Source organism: Panthera leo, chromosome B4 (assembly GCF_018350215.1).
Source record: "Panthera leo isolate Ple1 chromosome B4, P.leo_Ple1_pat1.1, whole genome shotgun sequence".
In the NCBI taxonomy this organism is placed as follows: domain Eukaryota; kingdom Metazoa; phylum Chordata; class Mammalia; order Carnivora; family Felidae; genus Panthera; species Panthera leo.
Window position 1 is genome coordinate 131012599 of NC_056685.1, and position 27872 is coordinate 131040470.

At 46.1% G+C, this 27872-nt stretch overlaps 1 protein-coding gene across 2 annotated transcripts; it reads left to right on the plus strand.

Moving 5' to 3' along the window:
- Window positions 1–47: 47 nt before the first annotated feature.
- Window positions 48–27564, plus strand: EIF3L (eukaryotic translation initiation factor 3 subunit L). 2 transcript variants are annotated; one of them, XM_042947767.1, is made up of 13 exons: window positions 48–166; window positions 728–776; window positions 1684–1894; window positions 5573–5652; window positions 9698–9759; window positions 13444–13513; window positions 13726–13799; window positions 16844–17015; window positions 18890–19044; window positions 19801–19971; window positions 20759–21256; window positions 26124–26204; window positions 27348–27564. In XM_042947767.1, the coding sequence occupies exons 1-13, from the start codon at window positions 134–136 to the stop codon at window positions 27384–27386; spliced, it is 1695 nt and encodes a 564-aa protein (XP_042803701.1). In that variant the 5' UTR covers window positions 48–133; the 3' UTR covers window positions 27387–27564. The 2 variants fall into 2 exon arrangements, with proteins under 2 accessions (XP_042803701.1, XP_042803702.1); XM_042947768.1 differs by lacking the exons at window positions 48–166; window positions 728–776; window positions 5573–5652 and having other exon boundaries at window positions 1816–1894.
- Window positions 27565–27872: the final 308 nt, after the last annotated feature.

The window sequence follows — 27872 nt, forward strand, 5'->3', positions numbered from 1 at the left end:
TTCTTGACGTGGCGGCTCCCTGGAGACTTCCGGTTTCCCGGCAGGCCCGGTAGGGGCTGAACTTCCGGCCTCACGACGCAGGCGCGGGCCGCAGTTTTCGCTCTCTCTGGCTGTGTTCGCGAGTGCCGCAGCCATGTCTTATCCCGCTGATGATTACGAGTCCGAGGTAAGGCTGGCCCTGCGCGTGAACTGAGCTCCGCGAAGGAGGCAGAGTTTTTTGGATGTTGGGCCCCGCGGCGAGACGGCGTCCGGGCCTCTCTGGGAGCCCTTGCGGGCCGCGACCGCCTCCGGCCTGCCTCCCTGCGGGCGCGGCCCTCATGCTGTTCCCACGGCTGACTGCTACTCACCAGCCCCGTCTCGGCCCGCCCACTTCGCATGTCCGGTCTCCTCGTTCTCTCCTTTTGCGAGACCGGAGACGGAGGCTGCTTGTGGAATCCCATAAGGATTCTGTGTTTCTGTAACTTAGCTCGTACGGTTTGGGCTGCCCCTTGTAAAACTCCGTTGGTTCCCGCAGCCTCTTGGGCTTTGCTCTACCTTATTTGCATCCGTAACGTTGTATTGCTGTCTGGTTTATTCTCCCTTCTCTCACAAGCGTGTGAGTTTCTCCAAGGCAGGGACTGTGTTTTACCCACTTGCGTATTCTTAGTACCCTGCTTATCCTAAACATTGTCGAACGAACGTTTTGGGTTCACGAATTGGTGACCGTTTCCGTCTCTTTCCTTAATAGGCTGCTTATGATCCCTATGCTTACCCAGGCGACTATGACATGCACACAGGTGAGACCATGGACTTGTCTGGCTAGCTAGGCGCTTCTAGGGTTTGGCACCTTTTTGAAGGTCTCAGAACAGCTTTGACGGGCATCTGTTAAACGCTCTTTCTTCGTGGTCCTGGTGTGGAGTCAGTTATTAGTTTTCAGCAGGAGGGTGGTATAGAGCCTAATAAACCAGGTCTTTTTCATGTTCCACCTCCGAGTCTCAAGAAGAGAAAGCTTACTATCCTGGATGTGGTTTCCTTGTCAGACTATTCGCTGAAGAAGAAAATCTTGGGCAAAATTAAAGAAATTCAAACCAAGCCCAAGTGAAGTATTTTTGGAAGGTTTTGGGGTTTCCTGAAACGTAGTGAGTTGGTTTGACTTAGTAAGTGCCGTGCATGGTTGCAGGTACTTTGTCCAAAGCGTTTCATTTAGTCCTTAAAACAGTTCTATAAAGTACCTAAATTAAAGTTGTCTCCATTTGGCAGATGAGAGAACAGAGCAGAGAAGTTTGGTAACTTGCACTGTTGTATTGGTAGAAAATGGCAGTCATTCATTCATCCAAAAAATATTAAGCGCCTACTACTTACTTTCCCTTCCCACAGTCGTCTTCTCTCTTCTAACACACATATAACCACATGGGTACACCTGAAGGTACACTGAGTACAAGGTTCTTGCCCTCTTAGGCTTCAGGTTCTAGTGGAGGAAAGAGATTATGAACAAACATATACTTTTAAGTAGTGGTGCGTTTTTTGAAGAAACCACGTACCGGGATTGAGAGTGAGTTGGGGACAGTTATATTTCTGAGTGCTTAAAAGGAAATTATACCTGATTTGTAGACTTTAATTTAGAGGATGGTCTTGCCCTTTTGTTTTGTAATATACGTGGGTTTGAAAGCACTTGGTAAAGTATTTGTTCTGTCCAACCTTTAGGAGATCCAAAGCAGGATCTGGCTTATGAACGTCAGTATGAACAGCAGACCTATCAGGTGATCCCTGAAGTGATCAAAAACTTCATCCAGTATTTCCACAAAACCGTCTCAGATTTGATTGACCAGAAGGTGTATGAGCTGCAGGCCAGTCGTGTGTCCAGCGACGTCATTGACCAGAAGGTGTATGAGATCCAAGACATCTATGAGAACAGGTACAGACTGCTGGCTGAAATGACCCTCTTTCTAGGTGGACTGGTTTAGTGATGCAGCCCCTGAAAAGGGTGCTGTCTAATCACTTCTCTGTAAAGAGAGAGCCCAAGGGGTTTCCGTGATTCCTTGGGGGAGACATGTTACTTTGTTGGGGGACTGTATTGCCAAAACTCATACAGGGTCTGGGGCGCCTGGGTGGCTCAGTCAGTTAAGCCTCTGACTTCGGCTCAGGTCATGATCTCACAGCTTGTGGGTTCGAGCCCTGCATCGGGCTCTGTGCTGACAGCTCAGAGCCTGGAGCCTGTTTCAGTTTCTGTGTCTCCCTCTCTCTGACCCTCCCCTGTTCATGCTCTGTCTCTCTCTGTCTCAAAAATAAATAAAAACATTAAATGAAGTTAAAAAAAACAAAACAAAAAAACTCATACAGGGTCTAAAATAATAACACCGTGATCAGTAATTATAGCAGCAGTTACAGTAGTATGTCCGACCAGTGTAAATCAGGCAACGTTCAGAATGCTTTTCCTGTGTTTTACTCATTACGCTTCACAGTAACCCCATGAAGTAGGTAGTATTGTTTTCCTCATCTTACGGATGAGGGAAACAAAGCACAGAAAGGGTAAGTCACATGGCTACTTGAGTTTTGAACCTGCACATTCTGACAGCAGAGCCTAATTTTTAAATTACTGCACGACTTTTTTCCTAATGTGTATTTACCGAGAGAGAGCGAGAGTGCGCGTGTGCAACACGCAAGCTTGGGAGGGAGATAGAGAATCCCAGGCAGGCTCTGCGCTGTCGGCGTGAAGACATGGGGCTCTGTCTCAGGAATTGAGAGATCGTGACCTGAGCGGAAATCATGAATTGGACACTCACCCAGCTGAGCCCCCCAAGATGCCCCACATTACTGCACAACTTAATGCATAACAGGGTGAGCCACGCTTTGACTGGTTTTGAGGGGATTGCCCTTGTGTAATTGGCATTAGAGGTGAGACAGGTCAGTCAGGGTCAGGATAGTCAGGAATGACTTCACCGAGGAAGCAGAATTTAAACCATTACTGAGAGGAGGGGTGGACAAAACTAATAGCCGGAGGCTTATTGGATCAGTGAATAGAATTAATCCCTGAACTGTTTTTTCCTTCCTCCTCACATCTTCCTAGTTAAAAGTGTGTAGCTCGGTGCTGTCCCATAGAAATAATAATGCTAGCCACACGTGTAACAGTTTTTTTCATCAGCTATGTTTAAAAAATATAAAAAGAGGGGCATCTGGCTGGCTCAGTTGGTGGAGCTTATGACTCTTGGTCTCAGGGTTGTGAGCTTGAGCCCCACGTTGGGTGTAGAGATCACTTAAAAATAAAACTTTAGGGGCACCTGGGTGGCTCAGTCAGTTAAGTGTCTGACTTCGGCTCAGGTTGTGATTTCATGGTTTGTGGGTTCGAGCCCTGCGTCGGGCTGTGTGCTGACAGCTCAGAGCCTGGAGCCTGCTTTGGAATCTGTGTCTGTCTGTCTGTCTGTCTCTCTCTCTCTCTCTTTCTCTCTCTCTCTCTCGTCTCTCAAAATGAATAAAAATACATAAAAATAATAATAAATAAGACTTAAAAAATAAGTAAAAAGACGGGAAATTAATTTTAATAATTTATTTCAACATCTAAGATATTACCACTCATAATCAGAATTAAACCGTTAATGACTTATTTTACTTTTTTTAGTATTATGCATTCTAAATCCTATATTTTGTATTTATAGCATAACTCAATTTGTATATGTTGGAAATACTTGATCTCTATTTAAATTTTCTTTTTTTAATGTTTATTTTTGAGAGAGACCAGGTATGAGTTGGGGAGGAGCAGAGGGAGAGGGAGACACAGAATCTGAAACAGGCTCCAGGCTCTGAGCTGTCAGCACAGAGCCCGACGCAGGGCTCAAACTCACAGACCGCAAGATCATGACCTGAGCCGAAGTTGGATGTTTTAACTGAGCCACCTAGGTTTCCTTCTATTTAGATTTCATAACATTTACAGTTGAAACATCAGATTCACATACCTAAATAATTCTAAATATACTTGAAAGTTTTCCAGAAACTGAGTTAAGTATTGTTTTTTTTTAATTAAAATTAAAATTTGAGGGGCACCTGGGTGGCTCAGTCGGTTAAGCATCTGACTTCAGCTCAGGTCATGATCGCGCCATCCGTGAGTTCGAGCCCCGCGTCAGGCTCTGTGCTGATGGTTCAGTGCCTGGAGCCTGTTTCAGATTCTGTGTCTCCCTGTCTCTCTGACCCTCCCCCCGTTTATGCTCTGTCTCTCTCTGTCTCAAAAATAAATAAACGTTAAAAAAAAATAAAAAATAAAATAAAATTAAAATTTGACGTTCATTTGTTTAGCACAGTAATCACATGTGGCAGTTAGAGTTGGAGCCATGCGTGGGGTACACATTTCCATAGGAGAATGTGTGGTGAGGAGAATGTCTGGCGCCTTGGAAAGTTATGTTCCTTTGCAGATGAGTGGGCAAATGGAGGAAATGGTAAATAGACAGGGCAGAAAGAAAATCGAGATAGTATAGACGTAGAGAGTAGTGTCAGGAAAATAGGTAGTAAGTCAGCAGAGAGAAGTGGCCCAGGAAACCAGAGAGAAGAGACTTTGAAGAAGGGAAGGGTCAACAAACGTTAAGTGTTCTGATGAGATTGAGTCAAGGAAGGAGCCGGTTGATTTTGGCAATTGAGAAGTCCTTTGATCACCAGCAAGGTCCGTTTCAGTGGAGTGGTGGAGGCAGGAGCCAGATGGCAGAGGGTGAGAAATGGAGGATGACAAAGGAGAGGTAGCAAGTGTAGAGGACATAAAGTGTTGTTGAGATGCTTTGTGTTTTGTCGCATGTCTTGAAGCGGGAACTTGAGCATATTTCTGTGCTGAACTGAAAGATCCGGAGGAGAGAGAGAGGTGGGAGTTGAGGAGAGTGGGAGAAAGTTGAAGTAGCTCCTAAGGGGATCAGGAGGGAAATGGAACGGAAACCTCTTGTAGGGCTGGGAAGCATCGTGGGCAGCGGTGTCTGCGATGGCATCAGACCACAACAGACAGATTTGCTTCCAAGTTTGGAAAGAAGGAGGAGACACGGCGCTCCAGGAGAGTAGGAAAAATATTGCTAAGGGAGAAGGGTGGGAGTATCTAAAACAGGTTATCAGATCAGGGAACAGCAAGCTGTTAAGTATGACTGGAGTTCATGACACGGAGGCCGGAAATGATCCTGAAGAGCACGGTGGTTGCCTAACTGATAATTTTTTTTAGCGTTTATTTCTGAAAGAGAGACAGAGCGTGAGTGGGGAAGGGGCAGAGAGGGAGGGAGACTCAGAATCTGAAGCAGGCTTCAGGCTCTGAGCTGTCAGCGCAGAACCCAGGGCAGGATTCAAGCGCATGTACTCTGAGATCGTGACCTGATCCGAAGTTGGAGCCCCACTGACTGAGCCACCCAGCTGCCCCATAAGCGATAAAAAGGAGTGTTTACCGTATTGAGAAAAGTTGAGGTGCAGAGTTGGGTATAGGAAAGTTGTAGACTTGGAGGGCTTTGGCCCTGGCTTCGTTTCTGTGACGCCTTCCCCTTTGTGAGCCTGGGTCCTTATCTGTAAAATGTGAAGGTTTCTTCTTCTCAGGTCCTTCCTGTTTTGGACTTGTAGAATTTTTGTGCTTGGTTTTCAGCTGGACCAAGTTGACTGAAAGATTCTTCAAGAATACACCCTGGCCTGAGGCCGAAGCCATCGCTCCACAGGTTGGAAACGGTAGGTATGAGCTCTTTGTGGTCTGCGCGCTGGGTGGGATCCTGCGACTCGGGGGTCGCTAGGAGACTCAAATGATCTGTGTCTTTCACTCACTGTGTTGTTTCCCCAGGACTTCGTACACAATAGACCCTTAGTAAAGAACTTGTTGAATGAAGGCCGAATAAACAAAGAGGGGACAGAGACCTCTCAAGTGTGGTGAAGCTGAGACTGAGATCTTTGTCCTGACTTGTTTCCATTTCCCTCTGTAATTTTGGAGGTCATTATAGTCGCTTGGGAATGGGCTCTCTGGCAGCTTCCTTCCACCTTTCACTTTATGATGGTTTTTTTATATATGGTGTGATGTAGGAAGACCCATCTGCACATTTTTACATGTCGATAACTAGCTGTCCTAGCACTAGTTTTCGAAAAGACTGTTTTTCCATTAAATTGTCTTGGCACCTTTGTCGAAATTGGTTATCATGTAAACGTAAGGGTTTATGTCTGGACTCTCAGGCTTTTTGTTTTTCTTTTAATGTTTTATTTTTTGAGAGAGCGAGCGAGCACGAGCAGGGAAGGGACAGAGAGAGAGGGGGAGAGAGAGAGAGAATGAATCTGAAACAGGCTCCAGTCTCTTAAGCTGTCAGCATAGAGCCTGATGTGGGGCTAGAACCCATGAACTGAGCCGAAGTTGGATGCTTAACCCACTGAGCCACCCAGGTGCCCTTCTCAGCCTTTTTTTTTTGTTTTGTTTATTTATTTTGAGGGTTGGGGGAGGGAATCCCAAGCAGGCTCCACACTGTCAGTGCAGAGCCTGACGCGGGGCTCGAATTCATGAACCGTGAGATCATGACCTGGGCCGAAATCAGGAGTTGGACACTTAACCGTCTGAACTGCCCTGGCGCCCCTAGACTCTCATTTTAACTCCATTGATCTATATGTCTTTCCTTATGCTTGGGCCACACTGTCTTGATTATTGTAGCTTTGTGGTAAGTTTTGAAACCAGAAGTGTAAGTCCTTCAACTATGTTCTTTTTCAAGATTGTTTTGGTTCTTCTGAGTCCCTTGGGTTTCCATATGAGTTTTAGGATCAGCCGGTCAGTTTCGGCAAAAAGCCAGCTGGGATTTTGCTAAGGATGGTGTTGACTCTGAAAATAGAATTAGGGGTATGTTGCTTTTATATTTAAGTCTTCTAATTTATGGACATGTAGTGTCTTTTCATTTACTCAGCTCGGTTTAGAAGTCGCTCTCGGAGAGTTTATTTTCTGTGGTGCTCAGACCTCTTTCTTTAATATATTGCCTATAAGAACGTAACATTGTGTGTCTTAACTACAAAGTCCTGTAATACAGTTGACCCTTGAACACCATGGGTTTGTACTAGGTGAGTCTGCTTATACATGGATTATTTTCGCTCCCATACAGTACTGTAAATGTATTTTCTCTTACAATTTTCTTAACGTTTTCTCCTCTACAGCTTACTTTATTATAAGAATACAGTATCTAATACACATAGCATACAAAATATGTGTTAATTGACAGTTTGTGTTATTGGTAAGGCTCCCAGTCAGCAGTAGGTTATTAAAGTTCAACAGTCAAATATCTGAGGAGTCAGAAGTTATTTGTGTGGGCTTTTGACTGTGCAGGGGGCGGTTCTTGCCCCTAACCCCTACGTTGTTCAACAGTCAGCTGTGTATAATTTTATAGGAAAGTAAGCACAGGACCTAATAGTGAAAAAAGAGATTTGGTATAAAAATCACCCCCCTCCCCTTCCATCCTCAAGTCTTCAGTTTCTCTAGAGCCGTCTAGTGCTACCACTTTCTTTTCTTATCCTTCCCATGATGGTCTATGCATACAGAAGCAAATAGGAATACCTCTTTGGTTTCTTTTTTACATAGACTAAATGCCATTTCTTTCCCTTGAAAAAAAAATTTTTTTTTAATTTTTTTTTTTTTAACGTTTATTTATTTTTGAGACAGAGAGACACAGAGCATGAATGGGGGAGGGTCAGAGAGAGGGAGACACAGATTCTGAAACAGGCTCCAGGCTCCGAGCTGTCAGCACAGAGCCCGACACGGGGCTCGAACTCACGGATTGTGCGATCATGACCTGAGCCGAAGTTGGCTGCTTAATGGACTGAGCCACCCAGGCGCCCTGAAAAAAATTTTTTTAAATCATCTTTTTTAGTTTTTTTTTTTTTGTTTTTTTTTTTTTTTTGAGAGAGAGAATGAGAATGAGTGGGGGAAGTGCAGAGGGAAGGAAAGAGAGAATCCCAAGCAGGCTCTGCACTCTCAATTTGGAGCCCGACATGGGGCTCGAACTCACAAACCGTGAGATCATGACCTGAGCCGAAACCAAGAGTCAGATGCTTAACCCACTAAACCCCCCAGGTGCCCCTCCCTTTTTTTTTTTTTTTAAATGTTTGTTTATTTTTGAGAGAGAATGTGTGTGTGAGTGGGTGAAGGGCAGAGAGAGGTGTAGACAGAGGATCAGAAGCAGGCTCTGTGCTGATAGCAGAGAGCCCAGTGCAGGGCTTGAACTCATGAACCACGAGATCCGTGACCTGAGATGAAGTTGGATGCTTAACTGCCTGAGCCACCCAGGGGCCCCTTTTTTCCTTTTTAAAGTTAATTATATTTTTGGAGTGTATTCTGTATCTCCAGGATTTCTTTTTTTTTTTTACTTTAATTTTTTTTTTTTTTAAATGTTTATTTTTGAGAGGGGCAGAGAGAGAGGGAGACACAGAATCCGAAGCAGGTTCCAGGCTCCGAGCCGTCAGTACAGAGCCCGACGCGGGGCTCGAACTCACGGACCGTGAGATCATGACCTGAGCCGAAGTTGGACGCTTAACCGACTGAGCTACCCAGGTGCCCCTGTATCTCCAGGATTTATAAGACCACCCCCAGGTTTGGTGGTTGGTATAGTTGTATCCACAGCTGTGAAGGTTTACAGCAAATGGATACAGAGCAAAATCAGCAAGGGGAAAGAAGACATAGACAGGAATCTAACGGAAACCAGGTGCTTGTTGCCAGCAGTCCCTTCCCGTGGAGTCACATGGGATGTGCTGTTCCTCGAGCAAGCAGGGAATTGTGACGTGTGAAAAGTTGTCTGTCAGAGAGGCTACTTACAGACTTGGTGTCCAAGGATTTTATTGGGTGTTGGTTATGTGGGCACATCCTCTGCCTAGCACATACCAAAATTCCAGACCCCAGAAGGAAAGCGGGAGTTCAGCATGAACCACTGTTGCACAGTTTAGGCATAGCAGACCACTCTTATCAGGGTGGTGAGGACCTTCCTGAGATCCAGGTTCCCAGATGCCAGCCAAGGACCAGCTTTACTAGCCAAAGGGTAGAAGTCTCACGCCTGCTTTGTTAGCTCTTTTCTGCTCAGTGTCAGTATCCAAAGAACTCTTCCTTCCTTCCTTCCTTCCTTCCTTCCTTCCTTCCTTCCTTCCTTCCTTCCTTCCTTCCTAGTGGTTGTATCGTATTAATAGGATAAGTTCTTTAAAATAGGATTTGTGGCTCAGTCAGTTAAGCATCCAACTCTTGATTTTGGGTCAGGTCACAATCTCTCGGTCATGGGATTGAGCCCTGAGTCAGGCTCTGCACTGGGCGTGGAGCCTGCTTGGGATTCCCCCCTGCCCCCCTTTTTCTTTGTCTCCTCCTCCCCCCTCTCCATGTGTTCTCTTTCTTTCAAAAAAAAATATAAAAAAATTAAATAGGATTTCTAAATAAAAGATACCCATATATTTCCGGTTTTGATAACGTGACATTGGTTTCTTGGGAGCTGTTACTATTTATTTATGTGCTGGTTTATTAAACAACTGGATGGCAAAATATCTTAAATGACGGGAAATGAGTCTGAATGAGATGAAGATGAGGTTGAAAGATAAAACAAGGTGAATTTTCTTGTTGCAGGTATTCTTGGGGTGTAAGTGTTAAAATTTAAAATGTAGATGTCGTTTAGTCTTTTAAATCATGTTTATTCCTTTACTCCCTTCAAAGGGGCTAGAACTGCCTGAAGACCCTGGTTGTTTGTGGATTACTAAAGCACCCCTTTGCCATCTCTTTCAGATGCTGTCTTCCTGATTTTGTACAAAGAATTATACTACAGGCACATATATGCCAAAGTCAGTGTGAGTATCTAAGTGTTGTTGGCGTTGTTTTAAACTGTGTGTCGTTTTTGTGTTTGGAACACAACCACTGGTTTATACTGGTTCGGTGTCCAAGAGTGGTTGGCATGTGTTCTCAGTATTCTTTTAAGACATAACGGGGGGGGGGGGGGGGGGGGCGCCTAGGTGGTTGAGTAAGTTAAACGTCTGACTCCGGCTCAGGTCCTGATCTCACAGTACGTGGGTTCGAGCCCCGCGTCACAGTCTGGAGCCTGCTTCGGATTCTGTCTCCCTCTCCCTTTGCCCTTCCCCTTGTTCACGCTCTGTCTCTCTCTGTCTCTCAAAAAAAATAAACGCTAAAAAAATAGTAATAATAACAACAGAGGGAATGATTGAATCTAGCAAGTTGGGTATCTATTCCAGACAAACTGTAATAGGTGATAGCTTTGCTGTCCGTTTTAATGTCTCCGTCCCCACAGTTTCTGACTTGCACTCATCACATTGATTGGGCTGTAGGATGCCATCCTAATAGTGTGTTCCTGAGCGCCTTCTTAATTTTTTTTTTATGTTTGTTTATTTTTGAGAGAGAGAGAGCACAAGCAGGGGAGGGGCAGAGAGAGAGGGAGGCACAGAAGCTGAAGCAGGTTCCAGGCTCTGAGCTGTCAGCACAGAGCCTGACACGGGGCTCATACTCATGAGCTGTGAGATCATGACCTGAGCTGAAGTTGGATGCTTAACCGACTGAGCCACCCTGGGGCCCCCTGAGCACCTTCTTTTGTCTCTGCCTGTGATGTCCTTGCTTTTTTAACTCCAGTGCATTGCCGTGGCATCTTCGACTCTGAAACATACATGAAATTGTCACCGTGTGTCAAGCATAATGCTTGGCACTTGACATGCATCTATATTCTAATCCTCACCGTAATCCTGCAGAGCAGGCAAATTGAGGTGGTTTTTCTCAAATTCATACAACTAGTAAGTGGCCAGACTCCTTGAACTCGGGCCTGTCTTATTGGAGTACCAGTGTTCTTTCCGCCACACTCCCCCTACTTTGGGCACCTGTTTGATTCTTCTCTGATTTCTGAATTTTAGAATGACAAAAGTCTCTTAAAATACGATCTGTACTATTGATACACATGATGACTGAAAATCTCTGTTATTAGCCCCAGTGTCTCTAAATCCATACTTGCATATCCAGCTACCTATTCCACGTCTCCAGTTGGTTGTCTTTCTGGTCATCTCATCTCAAGTGTAACATACCCCAAACTGAAGTTTTCTTTTCCCTGTAAACCTGTTCTTCCCATGTCAGCCAACTCGCAAATAATACCACCGTGCATCCAGGTGACTTGGACTGAAAACCTTGGCCTCTTTCTTGACTTTTGTCTCACTTGACTTCTAGCCTTGCAGCAAATCCTGTTCAGCTCTATCTTCAACATACTTCTTGAAACCACCCACTTATCACCGCCACCACTGCTGCTATCCTAGTTCAACGCATTATCGTCTCTTGCCTGGACTGTGTAGCTGCTTACCTGGTGTCCATTTCCACTCTTCTACTAGAGTTTATCCTCAGCCTGGTAACCAGCGTGATCCTTTTGAAACATAGTCTCACCAAGTCACACCCTGCCTCCCAATCCTACCGTGACTTGCTCTCATACTTAGAATAAAATCCCAAGTCTTAGTCATAGTTCTGCTTGATCTGGCTTCCCCTCCTTTCCTGGGCTCCTGGCCATCCTCGGGCCATCCTCCTGGCCACGCTTCAGAGCGTATGTGCATCACTAGCTGACATCGTATTATTTGTTTACTAGGTTTTTGTTTGCTACCCCCGCTAGAGGGTAAAACTCCGCCAGGGCACGGACTTGATCTTGTTCACGGCTGTAATCCCGTGCCTCGTCACCGATGGTGACAGGCTAATTGTTGGAGCGTGCGTGTGCATGTGTAAATGAAGGAAACTGGCACCATGATCTCTCCTTAGAGTATTTCTGCCTGCTCACAGTTAACTCGGGTCTCGTCCCCCTGAGGGGTCAGCTTGACCTGACTAGCGAGCTCTTGCTTTGCCGTGGGAGCCACCGTGAGTGCCGGCTGGAGGCGTTCCCGTCGTCCGAGTACTGCAGGGGCCGTGCTTTTCTGGCGTCCCAGTGAGAGCTCTCACTACTTTATGTGAGAGAAAGTGAAGATTCCCTCCTACACTTGATGCTTTGGCTCAGGTACTATGTGAGCCATGCTGAGTCTAGCTAGCCTATATAACACGGCTTTCTTGGGAAGACCGTGGCATCAGAACCCATAGTGCAAGTGGTTCTACCACGCCCAATCTTAACCTTTGGTCTGTAATAAAGATTCAGCAGAAGCTTATTGATCTTGTAACCTCTTCATTAGGTACCACATGGGGTACATTCATATATACGGCCAACGTTAAATCTTGTGGGGGCGTTTCATTGAAAGAACACTTAACTATATTGGGCACTTTTACGACATAGTCTCATTCTACATAGACGTTGAGTACCTTGTCAGAAGCTCAGTAAGCAGTGGGGCTAAAACTCCAGGGCTGTGTTCTTTCTCCCCCATTACAGATAGTATCGTGTTATTCCCCAGCTCAGAAGCCTTCAGTGGTTCTCCGTTCCCAGCAACATGAAGTCTAGAATGGGGGTCAGCAGCCTTCACTATAAAGGGCCAGATAGGTTTTTTTTAGCTTTGAGGCCATCATGGTCTCTGTTGAATGTGTTCAGCACTGCCTTTGTAACAGCCGTAGACAGTGAGTGCAGGGCTGTGTTCCAGTTGAACTTTTTATTGACCAAAACAGGGGATGGTGGATTTACTGACCCCTCTGGCCTAGATTTCTGTTGACCTGAAAGACCTCTACACTCCTGGCCTCTTCTAGTCTCGTGTAGCCTAGTGTAGCGTTATCTGCTCTCACCATTCTTTGAGCGCTGTGATCTTACCTTTTTGCTTTTGTTAGTACTTCTGTCTTTCTTTCCTTCTTTTTTTTTAATGTTTGTTTTTGAGAGGGAGAGATGGAGACACAGAATCTGTAGCAGGCTTTATCTAGGCTCTGAGCTACCAGCACAGAGCCTGACGCTGGGCTCAAACTCATGAACTGTGAGATCACGACCTGAGCCAAAGTTGGGACGTTTAACCAACTGAGCCACCCAGGCGCCCCAGTACTCCTGTCTTTCTGCTTCACTGGATCTGCATGCTTGTTCTTTAATGGTCAGTTGGGGTTGTTGCCGTAAAACCTGAACATTACGGTCTGATATTCAATGCCCCTTTGAACTGCTCTAGCTCTTACAGTCTTCCCTCTGACTTGAGTGCTCTTTGCATCCTCAGAAGGAGAGAGTCACCGTCAGTTCTCATGGGTCTTTAGCCGTCATGGTAGACCATGAGTAAAATACATAGATTTTATTTCTTTTCTTTTCTTTTTTTTTTTTTTTAACATATATTTTATTTCTTAATATTTATTTTGAGAGAAAGCACTCATGTCAGGGAGGCAGAGGGGCACAGAGAAAGGGAGGGAGGGAGGGAGGGAGGGAGGGAGGGAATCCCAAGTAGGTTCCATACTGTCAACACTGAGCCCAGTGTAGGGCTCAAACTCCCCGTGAGATCATGACCTGAGTTGAAATCAAGAGTCTGATGCTAAAGCAACTGAGCCACCCAGGGGCCCTGAGTAAAACACATTTAAATTAAACATCTGTGCTGATGTCTCCTTTCTTTTTACAGGGAGGACCCTCCTTGGAGCAGAGATTTGAATCCTACTACAACTACTGCAATCTCTTCAACTACATTCTTAGTGAGTTTGAGTTTGGTTAAGGGTGTGAGGCTGTGATGAGGCCCAGTGCTGGCCTCTAGCTTTTTGTTAGCAGAATTTTAATATGCAAGTGGAAGGGGGGATGTCCTGTTATTCATGGTCTTTTTAAGAGAAAAATTAGAAAATGTATTCTATATATAGCCTTACCAAGTGGGCATAGTTTGCATCTGACTTTGCTGTGATCTCCCACGCAGATGCCGATGGTCCTGCTCCCCTTGAACTACCCAACCAGTGGCTCTGGGATATCATTGATGAGTTCATCTATCAGGTATCTGGCCAGCCGTGATCTCATTTGAAATAACTAGTCCAACAGAGGAGCAACAGTTACCATTGTTTGCATTGTTAAAAAGATGCTTGGGATAAAAATGTCCCCACCGTGGTTGGGGATATCCCCTGGTGGCGGTCCTCAGTGTCATGGTTTTCTGAAGAGTCAGTGACGCATAAGAGCTCTGGGTATCAATTTGGTAGTCGAGCTGACTTGCACCAAGCTCTTACCTGACCTTGAGAGTTGGTCTGATAGGGAGAATAAAGGCTTCCTAGGCTTTGGAGTCAGGTAGAAGTGAGTGGGTGCTGGTGTGGGGGCTCCCACCTGGTAGTCTGTAACGTGGACATGTTGTTTAAGCTCTCCCAAGTTTGACTTTCGTCTCCTAGGAAACAGAAATGTTGTATGCCTTGACTGTGATAGTGGTTATATGCTAGATAAGAATAAAGTAGAACATTAGCATCAAGGCGGAAACATTGCCTGTCTTGGAGTGCTCCTATGGAGGCTCCACCAAGAACTGGGTCAGATGTCAAGTATAGCAGCTGTGTAGCCCAGGGGTACACTTTTCAAGTCTTGCTGTTCACTAACCTGGGACCCTGGGCAAATTACTTAACCACATTGCCTTGGTTTCTGTAAAAGCGGGATTTGGGGGGTGATTACTGGAAATGACATCTAAAGTGCTTAGTGCAGTGCCTGTCACAGAAGAATTACTCAGTAGATGTTGCCTGGTTGTTGTGATGGTCAATACTATCATTATTCTTTTCCACCTTCTTTTAGGTCAGTTTTATTCTTTAAAAAGAGAATATAGACTTAAAAAACACAGAATAATTGAATTTGGAGATACTTGTTTCCTGTGAGTTTTATGAGGACTGGATAACTCTCACTGGGAATTTCCGGAGAAATCAGATTCTTAATAAAGCTGTTATTTGAGCTGCACAGACCAGACACTTAGAAAGTGTTGGCAAGTTGTGATTGGTGGGCTGAGAAAGCCCTCCCAGGGCCCTTTGGGAGAGGCTTTCTGCTTAAGATGAGGCTTTGGTGCCTTTTGTGCAGTGAGGGCCACAAACCACACTGGCCTGGTTTGCCCTTTCTGGCGTCTTGGCTTGTGTCAGCCCCTTCTTTGGCATATTTTAGAAGGTTGGTGGTCCTGTTGACTCACAGCAGGTCAAGGAGGATCATCTGTGCTAAGGTTCTTCATCCTTCTTAAGATTATCATAATCCCTTGGGCTTAGCTGGTGCTCTCTTAAGGGGCTTAAAGTGCTCTCACCGGTAACAGAGCCTGGCCAGTGAGGGCCAGGTGGGATTCTGCCTGGCCAGGTAGATGTCACACGGGTAAGTGGCTCTTTCCCGCCACTCTGCTTTCATTTACTTTTATCAGTACAAGTAATACATCTATATATCGTTACTGTTTAAAACCTTCGTCTATTTCAGATTGCAGATAAAGTGTCTTCCTCGCCTTTGTGGAGGCATCAGTTATTGTCTGGAAAGATAGACACCATGTTAATGTTTCTCAGGGTTACATACATACAAAAATAACTCCATTTAGAGATGGTTCAATAATATATTTATGTAATTTGTTATGATATGGAACACTTAACATGTCTACATAGAGACATGTAGAAACAAAGCTGCTTTGTTTCTTTGTTTTTTTCTGCTTACTACAAGATCTGTGTAAACTACCTTTTTGGTGATGAACATTTAGATTTTCAGTTTCTACTGCTACAAACAGTGAGTTAGTAAATATCCACATTTATGTTACACATAGGTTCGTCTCTAGAGATCACTAGAGGTAGAATTGTTGGTTGAAGGATATTTGCTTTTTACGTTTTTTTAAATCAGCTTTATAGCGTCAAAATTTGCACACAGTAAAATACCAGTTTTAAGTGCACTGCTGATGAGATTTGACAAATGTGTACACCACCACTGTAGAGATCTAGAACATGCAGTCCCTTGGGATTTTAAGAAATAGTAACATCTTGCCCTCCCCGAGGGCTGTGTCAGATTACACTGCTGTCAGCAGTATTTGAGAATTTCTGTGCTGTGGATGTTACTGGTCTAATTTTTGTCTGTTTGATGGGAAAGAAATGGTGATCTCATTTTAATTTGCATTTCTCTGGTATCTGAAGAGATCAAGCGTTTTCCCTGTTAATTGACCAATCTTATTTTTCTTTGAAGTGATCATCAGTGTCCTTTGTCCATTGTTCCATTGGATTGTCTTGTTCTTACTGACATAGAATCTGTTCAGTATTCTGGATACTCTTCTGTTAATTGTAAATCTGGAAACATTTTCCTACATTCTTAGAGGAAGATGATATTTTGGAGTTGAACATTCTTGGGTCATCTAGGACCTAGATTCTAGGTCACTGGTTTCCAAACTTGGTGTGCACCAGAATCAGCCAAGGAGCTTTTACAAACTAATTGACTGCGTAGGTCTCTTGTGCTATTTTCTGGGTGACTGATGGAGCCCCAGCCCATTGCTGGTCCCAGATGGAACCACTGCCTCAAAAAATACCTGTGGTATGGGCTCTATATGTGCCTTACGCTGGGTGGTTAGGGTCTGTGGTTGGTACAGAGGCGACTCAGAGTGGGTTCCTGTCCTAGGTGAATTGATGGTGAACTCCAGTAGGGAAGACACACGTACAGACACCTGCCCTGTCTCCACCGCATTCATAATCCTGACTCGGGCATGGCACAGCCGTCTAAGAGTAGATCTGTTCCAAGCCACCTGCTTCTGATAGCCAGGTTGACTGCATTGCAAAGCTCATAGACTTTACACTGAAGTCTGGAGTCAAATACCAAACTGAATGTGTTTTTTTGTTTTACAACCTAACTTTCCTCTTAGAGATCTAGCTAGCCGAGGAAGAACTAACGTGCTCAGTAATGAACAAAGTTCAATTTAAACCAAGATGGCTTTGCAAAAACAGGTAGCGCGCAGAACAGTTTGGCATGAGCGGCAGTAGCCCCGGCCCTCCCCTCCCAGTCCACAGCCCCCCCACGGCCTCGTGTTCTGCACCGGGCGCCACTCGGTCTCTCTCCCTTCTTCCCGACAGTTTCAGTCGTTCAGTCAGTACCGCTGTAAGACCGCCAAGAAGTCAGAGGAGGAGATTGACTTCCTTCGTTCCAATCCCAAAATCTGGAACGTGCACAGCGTCCTCAATGTCCTTCACTCCCTAGTAGACAAGTCGAACATTAACCGGCAGCTGGAGGTGTACACGAGCGGAGGTGAGTGCTGCTTGCCATCTGTTCCCGTGGAAGAGAGGCCGCAGAGGGGTCGCTGCGGCTTAGGGAACCGGCTGCTCCCGTTTGGTGTTGGACGTGGGCAGTAGCCAAGTGCTGATGTTGGGGGCTGTGCGGCTTGGCAGCCTGTCGCCGACAGACTGAACCGGCACTCGTGAGACCAGCATTCGCAGGCATTTGTACTGTCTCCAGGGCCTTTGTTTAGATCAGCGATTCTCCCAAGTTTTTGGTGTCGGGACCGCTTTGCAGTCTTTAAAGATTGAGAATCAGCAAGTTGAGCTGTATAAATTTTGCCCCTGTGAGAAGAGTATCATTTTCTCAAATCACTTTGGCACCGGGTTTCGTGGAAGAGAGCTCCGTGTGCTTCTGCCTTCTGTCTGTTGCAGTTACAGTCTGTTTTAGTTGCAGTAGATGAGGGAGACCGGGCCTCATCCAGACATGGAGTCGGGAAAGGGAGGAGTATCTCAGCAGCCTTTTCAGTCTTTGCGTTCTTTGCTGCTACATCAAAACTTGACAGCGAGGGGTTCATACCCGTTCATTGGATGAGGATTCTGAAAACGTTAGCGGTGAACTTTTACTTTCTTATGTTAAAGTTCATAGGTTTATCCTGCAGCTTGAATGGATCTTTTTTTTTCTTTTTTTTTTTTTTTCTTTTTACTGCTGCATGGTTTTGTAGAATACTGGTTCATGGAGTTATAAAGATTTTCTGTTGACAGATTTTATTATATAATTAAAAAAAATATTTTTAAATGTTTATTTTTGAGAAAGAAGGAGACAGAGTGCAAGCTGGGGAGGGGCAGAGAGAGAGGGAGACACAGAATCCGAAGCGGGCTCCAGGCTCTGAGCTGTCAGCACAGAGCCCAGCGCGGGACTCGAACTCACAAACCGTGAGATCATGATCTGAGCTGAAGTCAGATGCTTAACGGACTGAGCCATCCAGGCGCCCTTTTATTAGACAGTTTTTAAAGACCACATCTGTTACTTTTGTCACAGTCCCATCAGACAAGTCTTTATATGGAAGGCGTTGAACTCATAGTGGCAGATACAAGTTCTTTAAGACTACAGTTTTTGCTTAAAAGCTCACATTTTCATTGGCAGTGAAGTGAGCACTGTCCATTTTGTTGTTGAAATGTAACAGGTTCACTTCGTTCAGTTTTGGAACGTGTCTGCTAAACACCCCAATCTGAATTTATGGGCCATTCTTTCAAGTAAAAACAGTATTTTGTGAAAAAAGTGGCTGGTTCTTTTCCTGCATGTGGTGGGAAAGAATACAGTAATTGCAGTGCCACTGCCTGATTTATGCTGAGTTGTTGGTAGTTTTACCCATGTTGTTCTCGGGTGTTCGGGGCAAGTGTCAGTTCAGTGAGAAAGACAAATCGCATCTTAGTGTTATTAGGAAAATAGCTTTGACCTCAAGAACTTCCTGAAAGCAGTGGCCTTGGTGAGTAAACTGCTCCTGAGAAAAGGGGCCATCTCGGTATTCTCAGGTGTCTAGGGACAAAAAAAAAAAAAAACACCAAAAAACTGTCACCCCACTCAGGCAACTCTTGTTGGTAAATTTAAGATTAGTTTAAGGCCAGGGAGGCCTAGCTGGCTTATTCAGTGGAGCATGTGATTCTTGATCTCAAAGTCATGAGTTCGAGCCCACGTTGGGCATAGGGATTACTTTAAAAAAGAAAAGGTTAGCATCAGGTCAAGTGTGCTGCTTCTTGGTATTTCTTTGAGGGCGGTGAATCTCTGTTGCGGGAAGCTTTAGAGGCCGCCGGTAGGTGAAGAGGTCACCGAGTGACGTTCAGGGCTCAGGCTTACCTTCTTTCACCTGCCCCTGCGGAAGTGTTCACGGTATCTGTTTCTCTCAGGTGACCCCGAGAGCGTGGCCGGGGAGTATGGACGGCACTCCCTTTACAAGATGCTTGGGTATTTCAGCCTGGTGGGGCTCCTGCGCCTGCACTCCCTGTTAGGGGATTACTACCAGGCCATCAAGGTGCTGGAGAATATCGAACTGAATAAGAAGGTGATTACCTGCACCTCCCTCCCCTCCCCACCCCTCCCCCCACCCCCTTCCCGAGCCAGAGGGTCTGCTTCAAGAGACACTCTGATCTATTAGGATACATTTCAGGGAGAAGAAAGGATTCATCCCCAGGCCAGTTAAAAATTGAGAACTGGGGGAACCACTGTAATGAAAATCTGAGCCTGGGCAAGGTGCTTTCTCCGTGTTAGTTAGTAACACTTGAACTATTCAGCAGTCTCTGATTCTGTTTTCAAAACAGAATGACAATGGTAGATTTTTACCATTCAGGTTTCACTTGTTAAGGAATTAACAGAAGATTTAGTTCTAAGATGGTTAGATAATGGTTATTAGCTGTGGTGGTTTTTCTTAGCCACAGAAAAATTGGTGCCTTTTTGACATGTGTGTATCTTCCAGTCTTTGTCTGTTCCTTTATCAAGTTTATCTGGAAAAGCAAGGAGTAGACAAGGAGGAATATGTGACTGAGGTATAGAGGGATTTGGATCTGAAAGAAATTTTAAGGTTACCTGATTCAGGGCCCCCCCCCCCCCCCTAAAATATCTAACAAAATGAGGTTCTCAGGTCCTAGAACTTAATCGGGGAATGGTATGGTCTGTACTCAGAACCTCTGACTCGAGTCAGGGCTTCCCCTGGGTGGTCCAGGGCTTCTGCCTCAGCTGACACTGGGCCCTGCCAACCTCCAGACTCTCTCTGGGGTGGATCGGTTCTGGGACTCATGGGTGCTTCTCCCTTCTTCCGCAGAGCATGTACTCTCGTGTGCCCGAGTGCCAGGTGACCACTTACTACTACGTCGGTTTTGCCTATTTGATGATGCGTCGCTACCAGGATGCCATCCGGGTCTTTGCCAACATCCTCCTCTACATCCAGAGGACCAAGAGCATGTTCCAGAGGACCACATACAAGTATGAGATGGTGAGGAAGCCTCCGACCGGCCTGACCCCTTGGCACCTAGGCCAGCAGTTTTGGGGAAACGCCATCCAAAATGTTGCTCTTTGTATGCCTTTTCAAGCTGGCATGCTCTAAGTTTCTTTTCTTTGTGTCTCTTATCCCAGATCATTAACTCCTTAACAATAGGGACAATATCTTCCATTTTACTTTTGTCCCACGACAGTGCCTAGATGTATTCAAAAACCGTTTGCTGAGCGTTCACTGGGCTGTCGGTGTTTAAAAATGAGTTAGATGTGGGTACCGCCCTCACGCAGTTTGCCGTGGAGGAGGGTGGGTCCAAGACGTGCACAGCATTGAGGTTTCTAGGCAGAGAAAAGGTGTTGGGACTTAGAAGTATGGTGATGTAGCACCACGATGGACTCTCTCGTCGGGGCGGGGGGGGGGGGCAGGAGAGTAGTCAGATTGGGGTGTCAGGTTCTGGAGTGGCCTTCACCACCCAGCTAAGCTGTTTGATCGTCACAGGCATTACGGCGCCATCCGAGTTTCTGGGTGACTCGGTCGTAAGTGGTGTGGGAGCATCGATCTGGTGGAGTGTGGGGTGGTCCAGGGAGAAGGAGGCCCTGGTAGAGCATGCAGGAGCCAGCCAAGGAGGACCTGGAAGTGGGCTGGGGAGGTTCACTAGAGCTAGAGGGCACACTGGGAGAGACTGTGGGAGAGCGAACGGCCCCGGGAGGGTGTCGGGGCGACGGCGGCAGGGACTTGCGAAAGTCCGTGGCATTTGACCCTGCGGCGATTTCTCTCCCACCCCCAGATTAACAAGCAGAACGAGCAGATGCACGCGCTGCTGGCCATCGCGCTCACCATGTACCCCATGCGAATTGACGAGAGCATTCACCTCCAGCTGCGGGAGAAATACGGGGACAAGATGCTGCGCATGCAGAAAGGTGACCCGCAGGTCTATGAGGAGCTCTTCAGCTACTCGTGCCCCAAATTCCTGTCGCCCGTGGTGCCCAACTACGACAACGTGCACCCTAACTACCACAAGGAGCCCTTCCTGCAGCAGCTGAAGGTGTTCGCCGATGAAGTGCAGCAGCAGGCCCAGCTCTCAACCATCCGCAGCTTCCTCAAGCTCTACACCACCATGCCTGTGGCCAAGCTGGCTGGCTTCCTGGACCTCACGGAACAGGAGTTCCGCATCCAGCTCCTCGTCTTCAAACACAAGATGAAGAACCTGGTGTGGACCAGCGGCATCTCTGCCCTGGACGGCGAGTTTCAGTCGGCCTCTGAGGTGGACTTCTACATCGATAAGGTACGGCCGCCCCCCGGCCTGGGCCTCTGGGGCCCTGTGTTCACGCACCCCGTGATGAACACCGACCGGGCGCCCGCCGCGCTGAGCATTTGGGACTTAGCGGTGAACAAAATCCACAAAGCTTTCTGCCCTAGTGCTGATGTACTAATGTAAGAAAATAGACACGGAGCGTTCCGATGCCGCGAATCAGGTAGTAGGTGTCGATGCGAAATGAGCAGACCCACTTAATTTTTTAAGAAAAAAAGTTCTGTTCGAGTCCGCGTTAAGACAGCTGCCTGAGAGGCACGGTCTCCACAACGTAGACAATGCTCCAGGGAACGAACGTTTGGTGTGAGAGTTCTGTATGGTTTTGTTTTGTTGAGTTGTAAGTCGCAGTGAATGACCTTCCAGAGAGTTACAGGCTTTATGGTACGTGCAGGGCTGTATGACTTTAATCTTACGGGAATCCGGGAGTTGTTTTTCTGTTTCTTCAGCCCACATTCTTTTTTTTTTTTTTTAACTATTTTTTTTCTATTTCTTATCTTTATGTTTGGAATGCTTCTCTCTCTCTCTCTTTTTTTTTTTTTTAAATGAAGTAGATGTACAGAGTTTGCTTGGGGCAGAAACAGAACCCGTGCTTTGAGGTTTTGCCAGGTCATTTTGACCTTAGGTAAGGGTTAAAGTATAGCTTCCCTGAGAGCCCAGGAGCAGGGCCCACAAACACGGAGAGGTGAAATTTTTCCTTTATTTTGCGGTAGGTTAGAATCATCAGGTGCTACCCAGTTACTGGTAGTGGTGGTGGGAGGCAGGGGTCGCAGGACTGAATAAGGTGCTCGGGACAGCCTGTGCTGAGGAAGGGAAATCGAAGCTAAGACTTGAGGGAGGTAAAGACATTAGCCAAACGCACATCCGGGGGGAACAGCCGTCCACGTAGAGGGAGCAGAGGCCCTGGGCAGGAGCGAGGGGACAGCTTCGGTGTGGCTGGAGCGGCCCGTGAGAGGAGGCCGTGGCCGAGGGAAGGCTGGAGAGGAAAGAGGGTGGGTGCGGTGTCACATCTTCCATCTTTTTTTCCCCTCTGTTCTGCTTAATTTCCTTTGGATATATTGTTCTGTCCCTGTTCGTGTCTTCAGCTCTGCTTTTGCTTTCTCTGATTTTTTTTTTTTTTTTCACGGTTCGGTGTTTCCTTAGATGCCTTTTTTGTTTTTTAAACCTAGGACGACCGTTCATTCTCCTAGAGGGGATTTGCTTTTGCCTCTTCAAGGTGCCTGGGGAGATTACTGGTCTGGGACCACCATAGACCAAAACCTCAGGTTTTCTGGGTGGGACCAGGTAGCAAGCCCAGGCTGCAGCTGCAGATTGTCAGAAGAATCACCTCGTGTTTATAGTATGTTGGCGATGGGTCTCTTTCTGTTATGCTCCTTGGCCAATTTGGTGAGCTTTGCTTGATGTCTGGAGCAGGCAGTTGTGTCCGTGTCCGCCTTTAGCTTCAGGGTGTAGCCCTTCAGGGTCCCAGCAGTGCAGGGAGGGGTTTCTGTAAGACACCCCAGCCTTGGTTTGTCCCCTCTGTGCAGGTCTTCTAGGATTGATTAGCGAATGTCTTCAGTGCAGAGGGGGCTTCTGTGTTTTACTCAGGATGGTTTATTTTCTCTTAAGTAGCTCTGTATTCTCTTGTCAGCTCTTTGATGTTATGAGGAGGTTTAAAAAATTTTTTTTGTTTAACATTTACTCATTTTTGAGAGCACACAAGCGGGTTGGGGCAGAGAGAGAGGGAGACACAGAATCAGAAGCAGGCCCCAGGTTCTGAGCTGTCAGCACAGAGCCCGACATGGCGCTGGAATTCACGAACCGTGACATCATGACCTGAGCCGAAGTCAGACGCTTAACCGACTGAGCCACCCAGGCGCCCTGACGTTATGAGGAGGTTTTTAAAAATTATTCTGTATTTTGGTTGTTTTAAGAAAGTGTGCTGGTCTAAACATACTGTTTTTTGGGGAGTTTTTTTAAGGTATAATTTGTATAACAAACTTCACTGTTTTTTTTTAAGTGTTTTATTTATTTTTGAGACAGAAAGAGAGCATGAGCAGGGGAGGGGCAGAGAGACAGGGAGACACAGAATCCAAAGCAGGCTCCAGGCTCTGAGCTGTCAGCACAGAGCCTGACACGGGGCTCAAACTCACAAACCGAGAGATCATGACCTGAGCCGAAGTCGGACGCTTAACTGACTGAGCCACCCAGGAGCCCCAAACTTCACTGTTTTAAAGGGTATAATCCCAGGGGTGCCTGCGTGGCTCTTGATTTTGGTTCAGGCCACGATCTCACAGTTTGCAACTTTGAGCTCGAGTCCCGTGTCTGGCTCTGCACTGACAGCATGGAGTCTGCCTGGGATTCTGTCTCCCTCTGTCTCTGTCCTTCCATTTGCTCATGTGTACGAGCTTGCGCGCACGCTCGCTCTCTCTCTCTCAAATAAACTTTTTTTTAAAAAAGGGTATAATTCCATGGTTATTAGTATATTCATAGTGTCACCCAACCATTTCCACTGTGTAATTCTGCAGCATTTCCCACATCCCCGAAAGAAGCTTCTACTCATTAGTGGTCATTCCCAGTTCCCCTTGTACCCTAGTCCCTGGGAAACCAGTAGTCTGCTTTCTGTCTCTGTGGATTTATCTCTCCCTCAAGAGTTTTTTAAAGTTTATTTGAGCGTGAGAGAGCACGCATGCGAACAAGGGAGGGTCAAAGAGAGGGAGAGAGAATCACGGGTGCCCAACCAACCGAGCCCCCCAGGTGCCCCTGGATTTGTCTATTTTTTGACATTTCCTATACATGGAATCATAAAATATGTGGCCTTTTGTGTTTGCCTTGTTTCATTGGATGTGCTTTCAAATTGCATCCAGGTTGTAGCATGTATTAGTACTTTATTCCTTTTCAAGGCCGAAAAATACTCTACCGTATGGATATACCGCTTTATTCATCCACTCATCAGTTGATGGACATTGAATCGTTTTCACCTTTTGGGTATTGTGGATATAGCACTGCTGTGAGTTTTTGTGTGCACATAATCTCTTGGGTGTATACCTACTTGTGGAATTGCTGGGTCAGTTTGGGTAGTTTGTTTTGAAAGCTCATCTTGCTAAACAAACCGTGTCGTTCGGAGTTTATGACTTTTGCAAGACTTAATGTTTGGCAGAATTTAGCTATCTCTGACGCGAACCAAAAGTAGAAACATCGGAAGTGGAAGTTTTCCAGTGTTTTATGCGTGCTTTTAAAAGTCAAAACTGTCCCTTGCAGCATTACATCAACTACCTAAAGTCCTTTTTGAGTTTATTCCCAGTACCTGACATACACACATTCTTTGGCAGTGTCAGTAACCTGGTCCATCCCTCTGTCTTCTCTTTGTGACCCAGCTGAACTAGTCCCAGTTATCTGGATGGTCTTTAATAAAATACTTCTCCCGGGGCATCTGGCTGGCTCAGTCAGTAGAATATACAGCTCTTGGGCTCAGGGTTGTGAGTTCAAGTTCCATGTAGGGCATGGAGATTTCTTTTCTTTATATAAATGTGTGTGTGTGTGTGTGTGTGTGTGTGTGTGTGTGTGTGTGTAAAATATATGTATGTACATATATATATGGTAATGTATATATATACATATACAGATATAAGTAAACACTTCTCCCAAGAATTAGCCATTTAGTTATTACAAATAAAATTTCGTCATGATTTGTTATATTCATATTATAAGTTAAGACTGATTAATAAGTCCGTATGTGAAAAATTTTTCGGGGATATTTTTCTTTTATTATTGTTCCTCTTACTGGTTCAGGTTCATCTTTGGCAAAATGCTGCTTTCTGTTTTGTTTTGTTCTCAGTAAAGATTTTATTTTTGAGTAATCTCTACACCTGGCCTGGGGCCCGAACTCCTAACCCACGATCAAGAGTTGCATGTTCCACTGACTGAACCAGTGAGGCACCCCTGCTTTCTGTTTTTCTGGCTTTTCTTTTTTCATCCTTGACTTGAAAAAGTCCTCTCAAAGAGATTCAGAAGTTTCTTGGGTCTTAACCTAGATTATGTAGGAATTTACAAGTAAATTGGTGTTCAACCACATTTGAGCTAAAACACACAATTTAAAATCTGGACTAATTTGAAACATTACACTCCCAAACAGTGTTGAGAATAAAATGTTGAGGATGCCTGGCTGGGTCAGCCAGTGGAGCATGGGACTCTTCATATCAGGCTTGTAGGTTCAAGCCCTTGTTGGGTATAGAGATTACTAAAATAACAAATCTTACAAAAAAAAAAAAAAAGAATAAAATACTGTCTTAAATGTTTTTATTGCCGAAAGAGTCCTATTCATTAAAAAAATAAAAACAATAAATAAAAATAAAATTAAAAAAACCTTGAAAGTAAAAATAAATGGGGTGCCTGGGTGGCTCAGTCATTTGCGTGTCCAACTCTTGATTTTGGCTCAGGTCATGATCCTAGCGTTGTGGGATTGAGCCCTGCGTGCTGAGTATGGAGCCCGCCTAGAATTCTGTCCCTGTCGGTCTCCCTCTCTCTGGCTCTTGCTCTCCTTTCCCTCTCCCCTCCCCACCCCACCCCCAGCTCATGGGCGCGCAGGCCCTCTCTCACACTCTCTCTCTGAAATAAAAAAAATTAAAAAGGAGAAAATAAAAATGAATTAACAGGAAGAAAATAAAAATCAACCGTTTAGAAAGAAAGAAAGCTGCCATCAACTGGTTACGCTCCCCTATAGGCTCCCGCCCCCCCCCCCCCAAAACAACACACACCTATTTGCTTTTGAAAAGCACTGTAGGGGGTTATTTAGCAGCATGGTTACTTGCAAGTCCGTTAGTGGCTCTACCTCACTGCCCCTCTGATTCTACTTTTTCCACAGGACATGATCCACATCGCAGACACCAAGGTTGCCAGGCGCTATGGGGATTTCTTCATCCGGCAGATTCACAAGTTTGAGGAGGTGAGAAATCTGAGAGAGTGTGGTGTGTGGGCTGGGGACCGAGGTTAGGAACTTGGTTGGGGAGTTAGGAAGTTTTTACATTTTTCATTTCAACAAAGCCCCAAGTTGGCCCTTGAAGTTTCTGAGCTAGACTGGCTGGCTGCTTGGGGTTTGGGGAGTGAGGCTGGGCCTGTAGCAGTTGCTGCGTCAGCCTTCTCCAGAGCATCTCTTTCCAAGATCCCTCTCTGCGGGTGGCCAGCTCTCCTCTCTCTGCCTCCCTGGTATTTCCTAATATGGGCGGATTCACTGCCTGCTCTTACCCGTCCCTCCCCGTGTGGCAGTCACTCTCTTAGACAGGTCTGGCCAGTTTCTGCCGGCAGGGAACAGGAAGCTGTGTTTTGACAGACTGGGTGCATTCCACATCTTGCCTTGGGAGAGGTCTTGTGGGTCAGGCCAAACACTAGGAGGGTGCAGGGTGCAATGGCGTGGGGGTCTCTTTGTGGCCATAGCTGGAGCCACTTCGTCCTGGTGTTCTGAGTCCTCCAGCAGAGGTCACTGTTAAATGCTCCGGTCCGTGGCACCTGGCTCCTCCTGCAGGAGGCCCTGGCAGGCTTAGCCTCTCTGAGGCCTAAAAAATGGGCCAAGCCATGTAGGGGGTGGGTGTGTGTGTGTGTGTGTGTGTGTGTGTGTGTGTGCGCGCGCGTACGCACATTCTGTGTGAAGGACAGGTAGAAGAACAGTCTGCATGAAATTTTTTTAAGTTTATTTACTTATTTTGAGAGATAGCAGAAGCAGGGGAGGGGCAGAGAGAGAGGGAGAGAGAAACCCAAGCAGGCTCCGTGCTGTCAGCTTAGAGCCTGACGTGGGACTCGAACTCACGAAACATGAGATATGACCTGAGCTGAAAGCGAGCCGGACGCTGAACCGGCTGAGCCACCCCGGAGCCCCCAGTCTGCATGAATTAATTGCGCACGGCCACAGGTGTCAGGATTGGAGCCCCTAACTGAGGCTGTGTACACACACAGCGGACACCTACGCCCGCATCAGAGACGCCCTCCCTGACTTCAGAAGGGTGGCCCAGGGGTTGGGCCTGGTGGTCGTGTGCCTGCAGGAACAGGGCTGGTGAAATCTCCATAGCTAACTTCGCTTTTCTCTTTCTTCTAGCTCAATCGAACTCTGAAGAAGATGGGACAGAGACCCTGAGTACTCTCACACTGTTCTTAGTCAGGAACCTACTCTGATGTCTTTGTAGGTGGGGTGTATTTTTGTCACCGTGAAGCCTTTACCTGGATCGGCCATCAGCTGTTCAGCTGAGTTGAAGTTTATTTGAATTAAGGACTGAAATGTTTTAAATAGGCCTCAGTAAAAGATCTTCTTTGGAGCCAGATTTGTCATCTAATCATTGTTGGGGGGAATCTGTGGTTGAGGGCAACAGTATGTGATTTCCTCTGATTTTCTCCTGATGCGTCAGTTACTGGTGTTTAAATTGAACTCACAGTTTGTGGGACATTTTCACGGTTGGTATCTGATTGACCCCTCTCAAGAATCCTGTGAGCATTAGTGACCTGTCACAATTCGCATGCATGAAAGCTGAAGTGCTGCGTCTTGGGGAGAAACTTGGACCCCTCGTACTGTCCTGAACCTGAACCGTGCTAAGAGGAAGCTGTGTGTGCTGCTCACGCCTTACAG